Source organism: Coturnix japonica, chromosome 6 (assembly GCF_001577835.2).
Source record: "Coturnix japonica isolate 7356 chromosome 6, Coturnix japonica 2.1, whole genome shotgun sequence".
Taxonomy (NCBI): domain Eukaryota; kingdom Metazoa; phylum Chordata; class Aves; order Galliformes; family Phasianidae; genus Coturnix; species Coturnix japonica.
Window position 1 is genome coordinate 17,711,166 of NC_029521.1, and position 17,709 is coordinate 17,728,874.

Here is a 17,709-nt window from a genome sequence, read left to right on the forward strand (position 1 = left end):
AGGTGGCTGTTAACGGACAGCGATGCGCTGCTGCGGGACTGAGAGGGGGCTGTCCATTGGGAGGCGAGGCTTCATTGGGCTGTACCAGCACACCTGGAGCTGAGCAGGGCAGGGCACGCTGCTGGTTGTTTCTCTTGTATAAAGTCATAATTAATAAATTTTTGCTTAATTGGATTTTCTAAGTTTGCAATTAGAAGATGGTTTTACAATGCAGGCATTGCTCATGTTGCTTGTTAAGCGTGGCTGTCCTGCTCGGTGTGGGGCGCTCCTGCAGGAAGGTAAGTGGCAACCAGGGGGGCTACAAGGCTCAGGAGAGCGTTTCATTTGAGCTGTTTGTATCTGGTTGTTCCATCCCTGTCACCTTTCCTGAACGTGCTGTGTTGAAGCTCTGAAAAAGGAAACAAGTTTCACACCAGCTTCAAAAACAATAAGTGATGGGTAGTTCCTGTGGTTCCCCATATAACAGCTCGGTTGACCTTTCTGGAGGACTCATTCTGTGCTGTTTTGTTGCCCTCTCCACCCAAAACACAGGTTTTGCAGAAGTAGTGCAATCCGCTTCTTTTTTTGCATGTGGCTCACAGCTGGTGAAAATGGCTAGAAAGCTGAGGATGAGGATGGAGTAGCTCGGAGCAAAGAGTTCTTGTTCTTGCCATGCAATGTTTAGCTGCATTTCTTTTAGTGCAGTCTACCACACGTGTTTGTGTTTAAAACATAGACCTCCAATACACAGGGTCTTATTGTGTTGTTTGTTTGTTTGCTGCACGTATTTGCTTAATTCATGTCGAGGGATCTACTGAATATGTCACGTTAAATGCAGAAAGGCAGTAATTTGGCACAGCTTCTTGGCAGAGCTCAGGATTCATCCGCACGACGCTGTCAGAAGGATGGTGTGATTTCGGGCGGCCCTGTGTGCAGGCAGCAGTTGGGCTGCGTGCTCCTCGTGGCTCCCTTCCACCTCCAGGTGTGACGGACTCTCATTTATCACGCGGAGGCTCCGCAGCTGGCAGCAGGGGGCGCGCGGTCGGACTGCGAAGTTCTAAAATGGAACAGAAAAATGCAATGCCGTGCCTCGGTGTACCGAGAGACAGATGCGATGGGTCCTGACTGCTGGAGCTACCTTGAATATGTTGCTCGTGCTTGCCTCGGTTACCGGTGTGATATTCATCACACAGCTGGATCGCACCAGTCAGAGCTCCTTTTGTGCAAAACCGCGGCGCTTGGTGTCAATTTACAGGCACTGAATTTGTCATAGCCTTCGGGAGCAGTTCGTCATAGACCCACCCCGAGCTCCGGCAGCGCCGTGCCATTCCCTGCCGCCTCTTCCTGCTCGCGTTGCCGCCCCGAGCTGCGCCTTGTAGCCCGCGGGTTCCTTACGTGGCTCATTGCCGGCTCGGAGCGATGCTCCGGGTGATCGTAGAGTCTGCTTCCAACATCCCCAAAACCAAGTTTGGGAAGCCAGATCCGATCGTTTCCGTTGTTTTTAAAGGTAAGGAAAGCTGTCATACACAAACCTCCCTTCTGAAGTATGTTTAAGGGTAGCGTCCTACGTAAGAGTTAGAAAATCTGTAAAAACACGTTTGCATGAAGTTACCTCTGATGTACCGTTAGGAAAAGCTTTACTTAGAGAGCCTGAAGTTACCTGTGTGGGGTTGGTCTTGGGTGGAGTGCGCTGCTTTTTCCTGCGCTTCTGTCTCAGGATGCAGGTTATGGGCTTTGGCAGAGGACGAGCTCTTTGCTTTAATATGCAGCCACATTGCAGAGATGAACTGAGTTTCAATTGTGATATTTAAAATTACCACCCAATCAATCACTCCTCTGTCTTGAGTATTTTGCTCAGCTGCTGCCCACTAACAATTCTACTGTTGCAGCACTGTACCTTTAGTTGTTGACTTCTCTATTGCTGTATTACCAGCATGTAAAACAGCAGTGCAGTTACTGAAGGTGGTAGGGTAACTTTTTAGCAAGATGATTTGTATTTAAGATGTTTCCATTTTGAGACTATTTATTTAGTTTAAAGATGAAGGATGGATAGCACATTTTCTATTTCTAATGTCTAGATGCATCTGGGAGGGGGAGAAAACTGGTATAATTAGCATTTACATGTAATATACAGAAACCGTATGTTTTAGCTATTGCCATCACTTGTAATATGTAAAGTTAACTATGTTTTACTATATGTGTTACCTATTGCTGTCATTTCCTCTCTTGTCTAGACTAAAGGAATTTGATTGTAAATATTGATTTATCTTAAAGGTGTAGAAAGCTGCAAGCTATCTTGGATCCTTAGATGAAATCTGGTTTTCTAACTGCCCTGAAATGAGAATGGTATTTCTTAAAGCATGAAATCATCAATCACTGAAAGGGCTTATCATCTTCAGAAACCAACTATAAAATGTGCCTTCTCTTCTTTTGTACCTTATGTCTGTTTAAATCCTGCCAGTAATCTGCTGTACTTCCTATGTCATCCAGTACAATTCAGTTGTAATTAGTAAATATAATTTTCAGAATTTACTTATTTTATGTATTTACTTTGGTATTGATGTTAGTACCCTAACACAAGAATTTTATAGCAAACATTTCAGGAATGAGTATACATTTATACTTTGTGTTCTGTAGTTGGCATTACTGATATTCACAAACCTGGTCATTTATTTTCTTCAATTTAACTTCACAATTTTGGCATCTAATTTATCCTTATGTGTAACACTTCTCTTTTATGCCATTGCACTACCTAGCAGAGGTCAGCATTTCGGCTTTCTGAGCAGAGTTGTGTAAGGTGAGCAGTATCAGGCTAGTGCAAGCTGTTGAGGAGCTCTGATTTAGTTTGCAGTTGGAGTAGCTGGTTGCTGAATGTGAAGGCATAGGGATCACATCTGAAATACCTTGAACTTCTGGCTCTTACTGAGGTGTTTTACATGCAGCCAGTTCCCTCATGCCAGTTTCAAGTTCATGCAATTAAAATGTTGTTTTTAAAATGATGGGTTTTTTCCTTAGTTTTTTTCAGACTTGAGCTTTCCATAGCCTTTGCTGGTGTCAAGGTTCAGTGATTTTAAGACTTATCCTTAGTATCTTTCACAATTAGATCTTTACAGCCATTAATGTGAAGAAAAGGCCATGACCCTACAGCTACTACTATGGAAGGGACTGAGAACACTTTATGTGTTAACCTGCATAATTAGTGTAGTTTTATCTGTGCATGCAATAGGCTTAATCAATACTTGTGTAGGTAAGCAAGTTATAGGCTATCTAGTGCCAGCACAATTAATAAAGTGATGCCAGGTACTTATAAAAAGGAAATAAGCAGCTGTTTCTATTGGATGTTTTGTTTACAACAGAGGCTTTTTGTGTAAGCATTTGAGTTTTTTTGCACATTTCTATTCAGTCCAGTGGGTTGGAACATTTCATTTATTTACCTTACGAACAGCTCATTGTTCAAAGAGAGCTACGCCCTGAGAGCAAACCAGTACGGCCATCTGGAACTGGCTGCTGTGGAATTCTGAAATAAATGATTTGTCAAATTAATAAGAAAAAGTGTTGTCATCTGCTGAAGTGGCAGGAAGTGATAATGATTATGCCAGTAGTTTTTTATTTCTTGTTAAATATACCAAATTGGGGGGAAAATGTGTAAGATTCTTCTTTGGAAGCAAAAGAAAAAAGAAAAATCAACATAACTGCTCATAGGTGCAGTCAGGTTTCGGACATTTAGTACAGTGCTCCTTCCTTTTGACTGTCACTCAGCTTTATTCATTAAAAACTGCCATGAAATAGTATTAAGTTTAACTGGGCCTATCTGAATATATCATCATCCACTTGTGGTTAATCTAAGAGCTTTCCAGCAGATGCGCAGCCATTTATTGGTTCATATTTCAGCATATGAAAGGATTATTAGAATGTAATAATTCACAAGATATATACCCTCTGTTCTGTGGAGATTAAATAACTTTCATTTTGTGGCTTTTGGAGGTCTGGTTACTTGATCCTGCTGTTTCTACTACTGTGCAATCTTAATTCTTCATTAAGAACAGTTCTGGGAAAACAGTGTAGTGGATTGTGATGCTCTTTTGAATCTCAGTTGTTACAGGAGAGTAAATGCAAGATTTAAGCTTTGATTGTTTTTTGGTATTGCATTTGTGTTTCTAATGATGGAATCGTTGTTGTTTAAGCAGCTCATCTTTGAATGAATTTTTTGAATACTGCCATTGGCTATCACAAAGTTCTTATTGCATGGAAATATTTGCAGTGAAGAATACTGAACAACCTTTTGTAGTATCATGCCTCTATCCAGACAAAGCACTGAAAGATTTCTTTTGCTGCATCAAGAATGGCATAGTTACTTTTTAAGGAAACAAGCATGTGGAGTGTCCCACTCATATGCACTATCATTTCTTATAATTTCTTGTTAGGACCAAACTAAAAATGATGACAGGCCCCATCTTAGAATGTACTGTGAGTTGCATTATAGTCTTGGCTGCTGTAACTGTAGAAGAAAACAGACTGAGAACTTAAAACTACACCATATATCCTGTCTTGCTTGGCAATAACATGTTTAGCAATGTAAATTTGGTGAGAAGAAAGTGTTTTTCTTACAGGTTAAGAAGCAAAAAGCAAACAAAAAAAAGCAATACATGAGAAGAATGGTAATAAATAGGAAAGTTTGTAAAATACAAAGTAGAAGAAAATATGTGACTGAGAAATATTAATGTTATACTCAGACTGACTAAAACTACAGTGGAACACCAATGTATGCACTGCTTCCCAGTGTTTTCCATCCAACTTCCATACACATGCACAGCACAAGATTTTTTTCTTAGAACAGTCTAGGATGTGCATACAGTTAGTGGAGTATCATAAATCTGACTTTCTTGTTTTTATGAAAAAGTCCAGAGTGGGAATACTTTACTCTCTGTCAAGAACTGTCTTGCCTGATGTTCAGGCCAAGACATTCCTCTCATTACAGAGTTGCATTTGAGCTTAGACAGGGATCATAGGACTCATATTTGTTAGTTCTCTCAGGATCTGTGATTCAGAGTCTCCTTTACAAACAGCTGCAACTGTTCCTTTTTCTGCTGGCACTGAGAACATCTTTTCCAATTTGTAGGAGGACTTTGAGTACCAATTCCAAGCCATAGACATTCCAAGATATCCAGCTTTCAAAATGCTTTGTCTTCTCTTAGATATCTTTTTTTATATTAAGTTGACGTCCCTTACTGGCATGATATTTAATTCCTTGTTCTGCAAAATGTACCTGAAGCATAGTTAGTTATGAATGCTCTTTCCTTTGTGGTGTGACGTGAGTCAATATCCTGTATAAACTGTAGACAATGCCTGTTACATAAATGCAAGTCAGCTCTCGCAATTTATATTATGGAGTGCCTTTTTTTTTTTTTTTTTTTTTCCCAATACAGTGCACTCTGATCCAATAGAAGCAATCATCACAGGCTCCTGCTTGAATAGTGTGTATATGAATCTGCCCATGTAGCATGTCTTTGCTCTTGTTTCCCAGACCTCTATAGAGTTTTCCTAGCAAAGTAGAGGCATTAACTTGCAAGTAATAGAAGTGCTACCACCTTTACTGTACTCCTTGAACTCAAGAAGTCTGTCTGTAACGTGGGTTTCTTGAGATGGCTGATTACCTGACAGATCAGCAGCTAGGATACTGACTTGGCTGAGATGCATGCATTTGTTAACACTATTATATGACATTTCTCTTTAGAGACCTGCTTGATTGCTGGCATTCTGTGCTCTTAAGTGCTGTGTCATGACATCTTCTCTGTTAGAGCTGTGTGCCTGTAGTGCAGCTAAAACTTAAAATATTACTTGACTTATTATTCTCTTGTAACAAAGTTCCATTTCCCTTTCTCAGAGGTGAGGAGGTCTGCAGAGGGCCTCTGCAGCAGTTACTTGTATTCCTCACCAAAGAAGGAACTTGAACTGGAATACCACAATCTAAGAAATTTACAATCCCTCTGTCATTTGTAGGTTAACCAAGTGCAAATTTTACCATGAAGTATTTGTTTATGAAGTCATACATGTGATGCCTCTGAAAACCTTCCCCCCTCCTCCCTAGATGGACTGTAATTCCTTTTAAATGCAGATGTACTTCTGTTAATATTTGCTCATTGAAAGCAGAATATGCTGACAGTTTAATATCTTAAGGTTTTGGGTTTTTTTTTTCAAGTGATGAAATTTCAGATTTAGACTATTGTGTAATACAGATTTAGTATCTGTGTAGCCTGTTGCTTTTACTAGTAAAGTTCTGTCCCTCTGAGGTCACCATGCAGTTAGATGTCTCCAGGCTTTTTAGTTTGTGTTATTCCATCAGTACTGTATTCGTAGTCAAAAGTCACAAAAGATACCTAAGCAATAATTTTGCTTTGTGAGAATAGGTCTAGCCATGCTTAAACAAAACAAAATAAAAAGCCTCAGCAACCTCTGAAATTGCCCAGGAAAGTTGTTTTGTTTTTTTGTTTTTGTTTTTTTTTTTTTAACTGGACAATCTGCAGATATTGAAAGGGGACTGTATAGCTGTAATTACAGAATGAATGGATAGCTAGAGGGTATGTAAGAAAAGACTCACCAGTGTTGAGGCTCACAGTCCAAATGGATACTCACAGTGTTCAAACTTGCCACAAAAAGCCCACACAGGAGCAATCTCCAGAAAGAGTCAGATAGCGGTGGTCAGCCCTTAAATGGAATCTAGGAGAGGTGGAGTCAAGCTCCACCCCCTTCTGGGAGCACAGCTGAATTACCTTCACCTGTGCTCCTGCAGCTGGCCCATCACTTGCCTCAGATGATGAATCAGAGATTCAGGCTGTGATTAATAGTTTCCCATACGGGGGCAAAAAGAATTGTAAAGTTTGGTTTAAAGCTCAAGTTTTGTTTTGAAAAATGAAAGGAAAAATTTTGGTACGTGTAATACTTCAGTGAAATCAAATGATTGTTCTTTATTTGTCTTTCCAGATGAAAAAAAGAAAACAAAGAAAATTGACAGTGAGCTCAATCCTGTTTGGAATGAGGTAATTTTTATTTTAATTAATTCTTGATCCTTTATGATACAAAGCACTTGTAAAATTTGAAAGTCAGTTTCTAGACTTGTGAATATTAGAGGCTGGAGCTAACAAATGTATGTTCTTAAAAGTGTACGTACAAGTGAATGGGTTCATCCTGTGCCACAAACTATAATGCAGTAAATAATGATTTTATGTTAATGTGAATGAGTATCTGGTGAATCTGTGTGTGTGGTTGGTATTTTTTTTTCCTTCTTACTTTGGACCAAACAATATTCAGCCCTTGAGTACTGTATATGAGTGCGTAATTGGATCTTTTATGATATACTAAGAAAAAAAAAAACACAGAATGAATTGTAAACTGAAGTCCCATGTGGTTTACGCTAAGGCTGCTATTTTGCATCTTCAGTAATATCTTTCTTTGGGGGAAATATTTTCCTTTTTTATTTTTATTTTAAACAATCAGAAATGAAATCTAAAGATTATTCATTGAGTTTATAACATGTAAAAAAGGGAAGCCTCAAATACTTATGTAAATTCAACAGCAACTGACTTCCTCCAGTTTTGGATGGGAATTGTATCCGATTCTATGAATAACAATAAACTATTTAGTATGACAAAGTGGAACTGCAAAAGATAGTATCTAAATATGAAACAATTGAGTTCTTTTTCTGTGTTGTTAAAAGAAAGCAGCAACTCAGTGTTCTCTGAGCATGTTCCAAGGTTTTAAATTTTGCTTTTGCAAATGCCAGTGCATACTTGTATATCTCCAACTAAAAGCAGAATTTATTTCTGACTATTTTGCTGTATAGATTACTCTGCTATTAATTACTTTTAATGTAACTTGTATTATGAGTTAGTTTTTTTACTGCTATTTTTTTATTTTTTTTTTCCCCCTCAGATTCTTGAATTTGACTTGAAAGGAATCCCTCTGGATAATTCATCTTCCCTGACAGCTATTGTGAAGGATTTTGAAACAATTGGACAAAACAAGTAGGTACTTTTTTTGCTACATTAGACACAACTTTTAATGTAGAAGTCCTGGAAAAAATTAAAACTGATAGTTGCTGCAGAGAAGTGATGTGTGCGATTCAGTGCTTTCTGATGTAATAACTGCTTCTGGCCTGTAAGGCAGCATGTTTCCCATCCTTCACCCATTGGATTGTTACTGTGAAGAAAGTGCCAGTTTAATTTTAGACATTCTGAAGCTAAGTCCAAGGTGCTTAATGCAGAATTTTGTTAAAATTTTGATCCCTGTGGCTATTACTTCCATTTGAAAAGTACAGATACCATGATTCAATCAAAACTTCCTTGTAGTTAAGGTCCTTGTGTAAGTAGACTTCTGTCACTTCACATACCTGGAACAGGTCATTGTCTTGCAGAAGTGTGCAGTGCAGAACCCAAATTGTGCATGCGTGTGTGTGTGTGTATATACATATATATATATATATATATATATATGCTCTTATCCAAAATGAGATGTCAGTTCCCTACTACTTTGTATGGAGTTCCAAGATGTTCAAAAGGACCCATTCCTTTCCTGTCAGCCCTTCTTCCTCTTCATGAATGCCAAGTAGGGCTACTGCTGCTTTGAAAGGCAGTGATGATAAAATTTTATGACACTGTATATATTTGCACCTATTGGTAGTAGTCTACTTCCGCTGTAGATTTTTCTTTATGCCTTTCTACCTCCTCCCAACACTTAAATTGGAGTTTGTATTTTTGTAGTGGTTCATCAGGTCTTCCTTTAAAACTCTGTTATGCGAGCAGTTGCCCTCAGGTCTCTGATTTCTAAGATTTCTTTCGGTCAGTAAAGCAGTAAAGCATGCCTCTGACTTTAGGAAAATCCCAGAAACCACTTCAGGGAGGAAAGCTTGCCAGGAATCTGAACGTTGTAATGGAATTTGTCGATTATTACCAAATAAGGGAAGGTACTTAACTCAAGCCCTTAAAATACTGCATTCAGTACAGGGGTTCAAACTGTATCAAGAGTGTTTTTTAAACCCTTTTTGTAACTATCATCTGGGCTTATGACTTGGGCTTGTGAAACCTAACCACAGTTTATACAAATTCCATGTTTACGTGGTGTGTTCCGCTTACTTATTTTGTGTATAAATAAAAAAAATTTAAAAAAAAATAAATCTGGAGAGAAAAAAAAAGTGAAATTGGGAAAGTGATTTTTCATGCCCAGAGCTGTGCAACAATACACACAGTCCACACTGAAGACAGAGCAGTGCCTGCAAAGTCATCACCTTTGAAAATAAATCCTGAAAATCCCCCACATGTTTGCACTATGTGATGTATTTGGCAAGGAAACAGGATAAGCAGAGTTAGAAGTAGGAATAGATGAGTAGGCGTCCTGGCTCTAATGTGGTAATAGGAAATGTCATCTCAAAATTTCTTTTAAAGAAAGAAAGCACTGTAGCAGCAGAAGGGGCTTTGTGTTAATGAATATGTAGTGATGGGAACATATAAAAGAGAAAGTTCTGGAATAAGTTTCCCACATAATACTTGCATATTTCTGTAGAATTACTGATTGTATTTAGTATTACTAAGTTGGGGAAGTTTTTAGATCTACCATGTGATTGTTTTGACATTGCTTACACTCTTCAAAATCGTCTGATATTTGTTTTTATCAAGGTGGTCTCTATCACAGTTTAAGAGTCTCTAAAAACTAATGAGACCACAATTTATTTGAATTAAGAATTCTTTTTAATTTTTTTTAAATACAAAAATCTTATCTTTAAAGACAAGATCTTGTACTCAGCCAAACATATTGCTATGTTTATTGACTCAAAGTGCGTAATAATAATAGAAATTAAGTTTATTTCCAGGTTATTATCCTCATTCATTTGTAATCATAGAATTGTTTTAGTTGGAAGGGACCTTTAGGGGTCATCTAGTCCAACTTTTCTGCAATGAACAGAGACAACTGCAGCTAGATTTAGAAGAATGTAGGTTTTTAGTTCTAAGAATAATTCAAGTTTTGGCTCCCAAATGAAGCCTTTTTCATGACACCTAGCTCAACTTCTGCTGACTTCAAAGCAGAACATTTCTAGTTAGGGAACTATTAAAGTCTGTGCAAGGTTTGTGAAGGTCTTGTACTTCAGGTTTGTGAAGGTGTTGTACTTCAAAGAAGTCAATTACACAATTCTGTTTTCTTTGTGTATATCTAAGAAGATTTTTGTTGAAAACCTCTCCAGTTAATTCTTCTATGAATTTGTTGCCCTTTGAGGTGGATAGCCAAAGCAAGGGCAAAATTATCTTGCAGGTATCTCAGTGTGCAGCACGTAGCTGCTTCAGTGCCCTGTTCTGAAAAGATGCTAAGTGTGCAAATGGCACTGCCTTGCATTGTCTGCATTCTAGTTCAGGACTGGGAAGGTAGAGTTCAGTGTCTGCCAATGGTCCTTACTACTGTCATTATAAATGACATTAATGTTAAACAAAGCAATAAACAAATATAAGGCAGGGCAAAAGAGTGCGTGCTGTAGTGTACTGTATTAATTTTTAGATGTAATATTGATGTTGTTAACTGAACTCAAGCTTTTCAGACATAAAGGCCCGTTATTTCAGAAAAATGGTCTTTGTTGTGGACTTTTGACATTAGATGTGAGCTTTGGAATTATGTCTTGTGCTTCATGTAATGGGATTTGACTCTAAATTAAAGAAATTGTTCATTACTGTAATCTTTTCTGTAGGGGTTCATGCTTTTATTTTACTTTATTTTATTTTGAATTCTAGATTGAACTGGGATTTAGCTTCTGATTGTAACAGGTTAGTGTAGGGGATTGTGTTTGCTGAGAAAGGGCAATGAGAAGAAACTACACCGTGTGTTCAGCCTTATTTTCTTTGTTCTAGAGGAACATTCTTACAGTGATGCAGGATGAGGAGCGCTGTGGATGACTCATTGCTTTGGCATGTTTCTGTAAAAACAAGTTTGAAAGAACACTTGAATGTTTTCCCTTTCTCTTTTCCTGGAGATAGAATTTATTGTTCTATTTACTGGATTACTGAACTGCAGATAGATGAAATGAGTACTGTTCATGGTAAAAAGGCAAAGTTGTTCAAAAAGATAAACGTAGCAAACCACACTTACATGTATGTGGACAGATCATCATAAGAATAAACCAGAAACCACTCATGTGATCTGTGTTGAGCTAGATTTTCCAATGTAAAGTTGTCTGAAAAGAGAACACATCTGCTTTCTATTATGTCTAGAAATGTTAGTTGAACGATTTCAAACTCTGCGAACAAATCCTTATGCAGTTAAAGATAAATAAATAAAATTGCATCAGTCATCCCTGAGAAGTTTAGATGAAATACCATTAAGTTACAATCTTGATGAATGAAGTGATCTTAAATTGATTTGAAGGGAAGAGCTGGGATTTCGTGTTTCTCCATGTTCTTTGTGTAGTGAGTAACATAGCAACAGAGGAGAAACAGATTGGGCACACCCTTGCAGTGCAGCAAACAATCATGTTTGAGTGTTTTCCATAGGTACACAATTACTGGATTGTTTGAATTTTCCTGCAGTTGGATCCTATAGTGTAAATTCCTTTCTATGTCAGAGCGGCTGTGCATGAATTGGCTTTTCTTTGCATAAGTTACATGCAAGATCTAGGCTGGTTAAGGTTCAGCTTGGGAGTTTTCTGCTTTGCACATAATATCTCTGTATTGTTTCATAAAGTTTGTTTGTACAACAGCTATTATCTAATAACTAAAGAAGATTAAAAGCAGTTGGTTTGCTCTTAATAAACATTTTCAAACATAAGATAAGTAACAGAGGATGGGTGTTGGGACTTGTAACACAGAAGCTATAATGCAACATATATACTGAAAGAGTAAGTGTGGAAATTATAACTGTTACGCTCAAGTTTGCTGATGAGAACAATCAATAAAAGCTCTGCCAAAGTAAACTCTCAAATACAAGGCAGAAGAATTCAAAGGCTTGAATGTCTGCTGATTTAAGGTTACTTGGAACTCAGTACAAGTAGTATTTAAGCAGATGGAGTACTTGATATGCCAAAGAATTCAGTATAAGTTGTTACTTTCAAACAGAGATAGAGTCATAAAATGATTGGTACTGTGAATTAGCATTTCCTCATCCAGGAATGGGTGTGAAGTTTTACTTCTCTTGGGTATTTATTTGGGCAGCTAACAGGAAGTGCTAGCCACAGCACTAACAGATTAATTAGTATTAGCACACATTCAGCACTGCTTCTAATAGTTGGACATCAGAAGTTTAGTGATTTCATGCTGATAAACTTAAGTATTTCCATTGATTATGAACAGGAAAGTATCACAGGCCTAGTATGGTAAATTATATTTCAAGTGGTTTAATATCTGCTTCTGAATGTGGATGTTATTTTTCTCTTTTGAGGTCTTATTCTGTGATATAGTAGAACTGCTTGTGGCAAGGCAGCTTCTTTTCCTTTCCTTCTGCAAAGCCAGAAAAGTTTGAGGCCTGCCTGAGGGCACATTACATGTGCAAGTCTTGGGGGTGGTTGGATATGTATGCAGAGTTAAAAAGCAACGCTTGGCTGCTTAAAGAAAAAGACTCCCCGTCACCTTTAAAGTCATGACTGCAGAGGGGAATTGCAGGCAATCCTGCCTCGAGGTAAAGAAGTCTAGAGAGCCCAGAGGAACAGATCAACTTCATATAAATCCATAATAATGGTGCAGAGAACTGGGCATTTATCAGAAGTGAGCGCAGTAGTAGACCTTGCAGAAAAAGGATTAAACAGCAACAGATTGCTCAGAAACATGGTGACGGTGCTTAGCTGATAGGCTCTCACATGACTTAGACCAAATGTTAGGGACTAGGGAGAAACAGCTTGGGAAAAGGCTTTCTTTAAGAGTTGTCGAAGTCATAAAGGTGAGACTTAGTGATGACCTTGAAGCAGTCCTTGTTACTTTTGAAAACAAGACTTCAGCCCTTGAGTAGCCACATGATCAAAACCAGACTGGACTGGCAACGTGTTGTAGTCAACCCTTAGCTGGGGTTTGAACAGCTTTAGAGCAATTCTGTCATTCTTACAGGGGAGGAGTGAAACAACTGGCATCCGATGAAAAGGACCACTTTGAGGAAGGCAAAGGACTAACTGCCCAAAGTTTCTCTAAAGCTTAAAATGAGTCTAGGATACTGCATCAGCTATTTATTAGATATCTTAGTCTTGCTGTAGTGGAAAAGATAGGAGACTGTTGTCCAGCCTGTTAGGGGAGGGCAAAATGAAGGACTGCAGAGAAAACTGGAAGCAGGCAGGTGGTCTGTCTAACTGACTCAGCCTCCCTGTGGTGATCAGTATGTTACAAAAGATTACAATGTATTTAAATGTGTGCACTGTTTTTATTTGCTTAACACAGAGAAGGATACAGAAGTGCAAACTACCACTAAGGAGCTATTCCTTCAGTTAATGTCAGCCGATAAGAGGGTGTGGTTGCTGAACGAGTCAGCCAGATGAAGCTCCTTTCAAAGTTAATATAAGTCACTCCAGCTCATATCAAAGGATAATAGCAAGCATGCATGCAAATTTTTTTCTGCTTATGTACATGGGAATAGATTTTATTTGCCTTTCTCTAGAATCAGGTATGGCTAGTTGGTTTTTGGTACTCTTGGTTTTGTTTCTTTTTTTTCTTTTTTTTCTTTCTTTTTTTTTTTTTTCCAAGGTTTGTATATTTATGTCTGTTATTCTCAAATAAAAAGGCACAGTCATAGTTGAAGGATTTGAGGAAAATTTGAAATAGAATTTTTTTATTGATTAATCTTTCACTGAAGGAAGAGTAGTGAAAATTTGATTTTCAGTATCAAGTTGTATAAAGGAAATTCAAACATTGGTTCCTTTCATTTATAGGAGTTGTTTCCCATTTGTTCATATACTTGCTTTCAACGGTATTTACATCTTAGAAGCTATGAGATAAAAAGGCATTAAACTACACAGGATTTTCCTGGCTTAACCACTTTGAGCTGGAATGAACTTTTTTGACTTCTCTTTGACAGCTGAATAACATAACTGCCCACAGGACATTTGTTCTTATTGTGGTAAAATTTGGCCAAGCACGGAGGAGAGTGTCTGTCCGGTATATAATGTCAGGCTTACGTGACTTCTGTGGAACACCAGTTTGGGGAATATTAAGACGTGGGTGGTGTGGGGAAAAGCCTTTATCCATTTGAGAGAGGCCATCTACTGTTGTTTCCTGTGCTCAGTATACATTACTGCCTGGTGTCAAGATTTGCTGAATGAAATCATTACTGAAGGCAATGTCAAATAATACTACAGTTGGAGATATATATAATATCTCCATATATATAATATATATAATATCTTGTGAATTGTGACTTGTGAATTAGGACTTGCTGCTGTGTGAGGATTGCCAGCATGTCAGCACACAGTGACTTTTTTCTATGGCACATCTCATTGCATTACAGGACCAAAAGCAATTGAAATTCATTTCTGACAGTAAAGAGAGGACTTTGAATATTCATTCATAACCTAATTTAGAGACAATGTTGTATGGAAAATAACTCAGATTAAGAGGACACCTGTGAAACTAGGAGACTTGACCTGGTGCCCTTGCATCCTTTTGCTTTTAAGGTCCTGTGACAAACCAAAGAAGTGGTTAGATAGAGAAGAAGAGAAGGAGTATAGGAAAGATCTCTGTAAGCTAAAGGGAAGTTAAGGCTTGAAGGAAAAGTGTGTAAGTGGTGATATAGAAAAAATCTTTGCTCTGAATTAAGATGGTATTGTAGGCCTGCCATTTAGCTGAGATGTTGTTTGAAACTTTTTAGTGAAAGAGAGGACTGGAGAGATTCTGAGAGCTGGAGTATTGCCCGTCAAAAGTAAATTCAGAGAAGTGGCAGATAAAACAAAATGGCAATCATATGAATGCAAATGGAGCAGAATGTTTTTTAAGGTGGGACAGAGATTAAGACAAGGGAAGGTACACTGGGAAACAGTATGTAACCCTCTAGACAAGTTTAATGAGAAACATCAGCAGGGAACTGGAGGAAGGTTCTGTATCTGACATGCATACTCAGTAATGCATGTTCTCTTGACATAGCGCCTGAGAGTGGCTACGATAATGCCCTTGCTTCATGCCATAAAGTGCCTTTGGATCCTTATCCTCTGCATGAAAAAGCTTTTTAGATTATGGTGCAATGTAATCTACTCAAAGGGACCACACTTAGATCTTTTTTTCCCACGTCAGCAGCAAAGTTGGTATCTTGTTTGAAAAAGGTCTTTTACAGTATTTACAAGATGAAATTATCCTACAGGTTTCTCACTGGTAAAATTTTCACTTATTCCAGTAATCCACTTTGTAGGTGTTAACTTTTACTACATATTTTAGTAACTAAATACAGTACCAGACATCATGGAACTGATTTCACACAGATAGAAACTCAGCCTAAAAGAAATGTCTCAAGTTAGAAAATGAATGCAGTTTTCACTTTTTAATGAAGATGACAGAGAGACAGTTTGAAGAAGGCAGAAGCAGCTCAAGAGAGTCTGACTCGTAACTCTTGGGCATCTTCTTTTGGTAGGTCTCTCTAGAGGCATATATAAACATTTAGAGAATTGAGAGGCAAGCATGATAAATATATTTGAAAATGTAGAGTACAGTTAAAAGATTATTTTGTGAAGAATGTAGAAAGAAGATCAATTGTATTTGTTCTGTTTTATTGTTTTTATTACAGAGAAGTGTGTACCTTTTTGTGTATGTTTTTGTGTGATACAGCTGTAACATCTTTACATAGTACTTTACATCTGAGAGTTTGCAAAACTATATAGGAAAAGATTAGATTACCAGTGAGAACTATGAATGAAACAAGTTACATGACTGATGATGGTTATACGCAATGTAATAATCAGAAATGTATATATATATATTTAATTTACTTTTTAAAAAGTATCTCTTCTGTAAAGAAAACGAGTACCTATAAGCTCAGTGAAAAAGAAAATATGAATTAATAGTATTCAGTCATCAGATCACATTTGCAATGATCTTTTGGGTTTTCAAATTATAGCTAGAAACATTTTGCTTACAGACACAAGCTATGGGTGAAAAGGAACTTGTGCTTAACAAATGTTTGTATTCTAATAATGATTTTTACTTCGTTTCAGGTTGATTGGCAGTGCTTCCATAGCTCTTAAGGACCTTGTAGGTAACCAAAGCAGATCATGCCCTTTCAAGTTCATACCTCTGCTAAATGAAAGAGGACAAGAAACTGGGGTGAGTGACTTGCGTTTCCTGCTCCAGCAGCAAGGAGCAAATATATTTCAAAATTATTTTTACTGCATAGACTAAAATGCTTTGCAGTTTTGTAGTAAAAGCTTTGGACACTTATAATTTATAGCAAGATGTAATTATTCCTGTATAGGCAGCTTGTCTGATATCAGAGAGATTCCTTTAGGTTAGTTAAATTTTTTGTGCATGTATTACATATTTGTCTATATGTTATAGATACAGTGAGCCACAGGGTGTATGTGAAAATCAGCCTAGTATTAAATATATATATATTTTTTTCCTAAGTAACAAGTTGACTTCGCTTTTTGCTGTATTCTAATATCCACCTGTGTCATAACCATGATTCTAGGAAGCCCATAATCATGTGAATTTTTACTTCCAGCTCAGTTCAGAAAACTACACAAGAATTGCTTAACTTAGTTTAGCATGTGTTTAAATTTAACAGAGTGATTAACCAATGTCTGAGAAAAGTAATGTCTGGAACTAAACTTTCTGTTTGTGCAGACTGGCTGCTAAGGCACTAAAAGTTGCATAATAAAAGACCTTAAAGGGTATTCCGTATTTCATCAGCTGCAGTTTAGTATCATGGTTAGTTGGTCATGGAGTTCTTTTTTTCCTGACTCCTCATGTTACTGTGGCAACTACGAATAATAATATTTTATTCAATCATCTAAAACCACAGTCAAGCACAAAAAAGCAGTTCTGCAATTAGAATGGAAAATGACGTGTTTTTTCTTCCAGGATGGAAGTATGAACAGGCAGTTTACAGAGCCAAATTGGAAATGTTGCTTGTTTTTCAGACTTCTATTGCTTGTCAGATAGTTTATATCTCTCTATCTTTGTTTTTTCACTTATATGTGAAAGATGTCACCTAATCTGCATCAGTATCATGAAACTAAATAAATTAATATTTGCTGAATGTATTATGTACTTGTATTGTAACTGCTTTTTCAAAATATAAACAAGGCAATATCATTTTTTTGAAATAAAATCTTAGAACAATACTATGAAATTTTATTATAAACTTATCCGTGAACATACATAGTTGTTCTAATACTGTACATGAATAGTAGCTCTCTGCTTTAAATGAGTTGTTGTGAACACTGTGTACTTCATAGGAAACCATGTATTTTTCTATAGGCAACAATAGATTTGGTAGTAGGATATGAGCCACCAGCCGGACCTGCAAACCCAAATGACCCAGGAGGAAACAATACACAAGAAGGTATTTCAATTGTTTTTCATAAAATTATTTTTTGGTGTCCTGTGTATCATTTTAACCAGACTTTTGCTGAGAATGTTTTTGAGATCCTGCATTTTTTCCAAGTCATCAGGGAACTGTGAAGGAACAACTTTTTCAGTTGACAGGTAAATAATCACACTAACGGTTAGACTGTGCTTGTGCAGAAATAACTAAATGTAATAATATTATATGCTTGAGGAGTAAATCAGTTTGACC

At 37.3% G+C, this 17,709-nt stretch overlaps 1 protein-coding gene across 10 annotated transcripts in view; it reads left to right on the forward strand.

Annotated features, from left to right (window-relative positions):
- The first annotated feature begins 39 nt into the window (after positions 1-39).
- MYOF (myoferlin) overlaps positions 40-17,709 on the forward strand; it is a 61,469-nt gene continuing 43,799 nt past the window's right edge. For 5 of the 10 annotated variants that reach the window (XM_015867135.1, XM_015867137.1, XM_015867138.1 and 2 more), the window contains exons 1-5: positions 1,090-1,486; positions 6,961-7,016; positions 7,909-8,000; positions 16,127-16,235; positions 17,391-17,475. In XM_015867135.1, the coding sequence (XP_015722621.1) occupies positions 1,399-1,486; positions 6,961-7,016; positions 7,909-8,000; positions 16,127-16,235; positions 17,391-17,475 (430 nt within the window). In that variant the 5' untranslated portion in view covers positions 1,090-1,398. Of the gene's footprint in view, positions 279-1,074; positions 1,487-6,960; positions 7,017-7,908; positions 8,001-16,126; positions 16,236-17,390; positions 17,476-17,709 lie in introns of those variants that run through there. The other 5 variants (XM_015867131.1, XM_015867134.2, XM_015867132.1 and 2 more) reach the window with 3 other exon arrangements.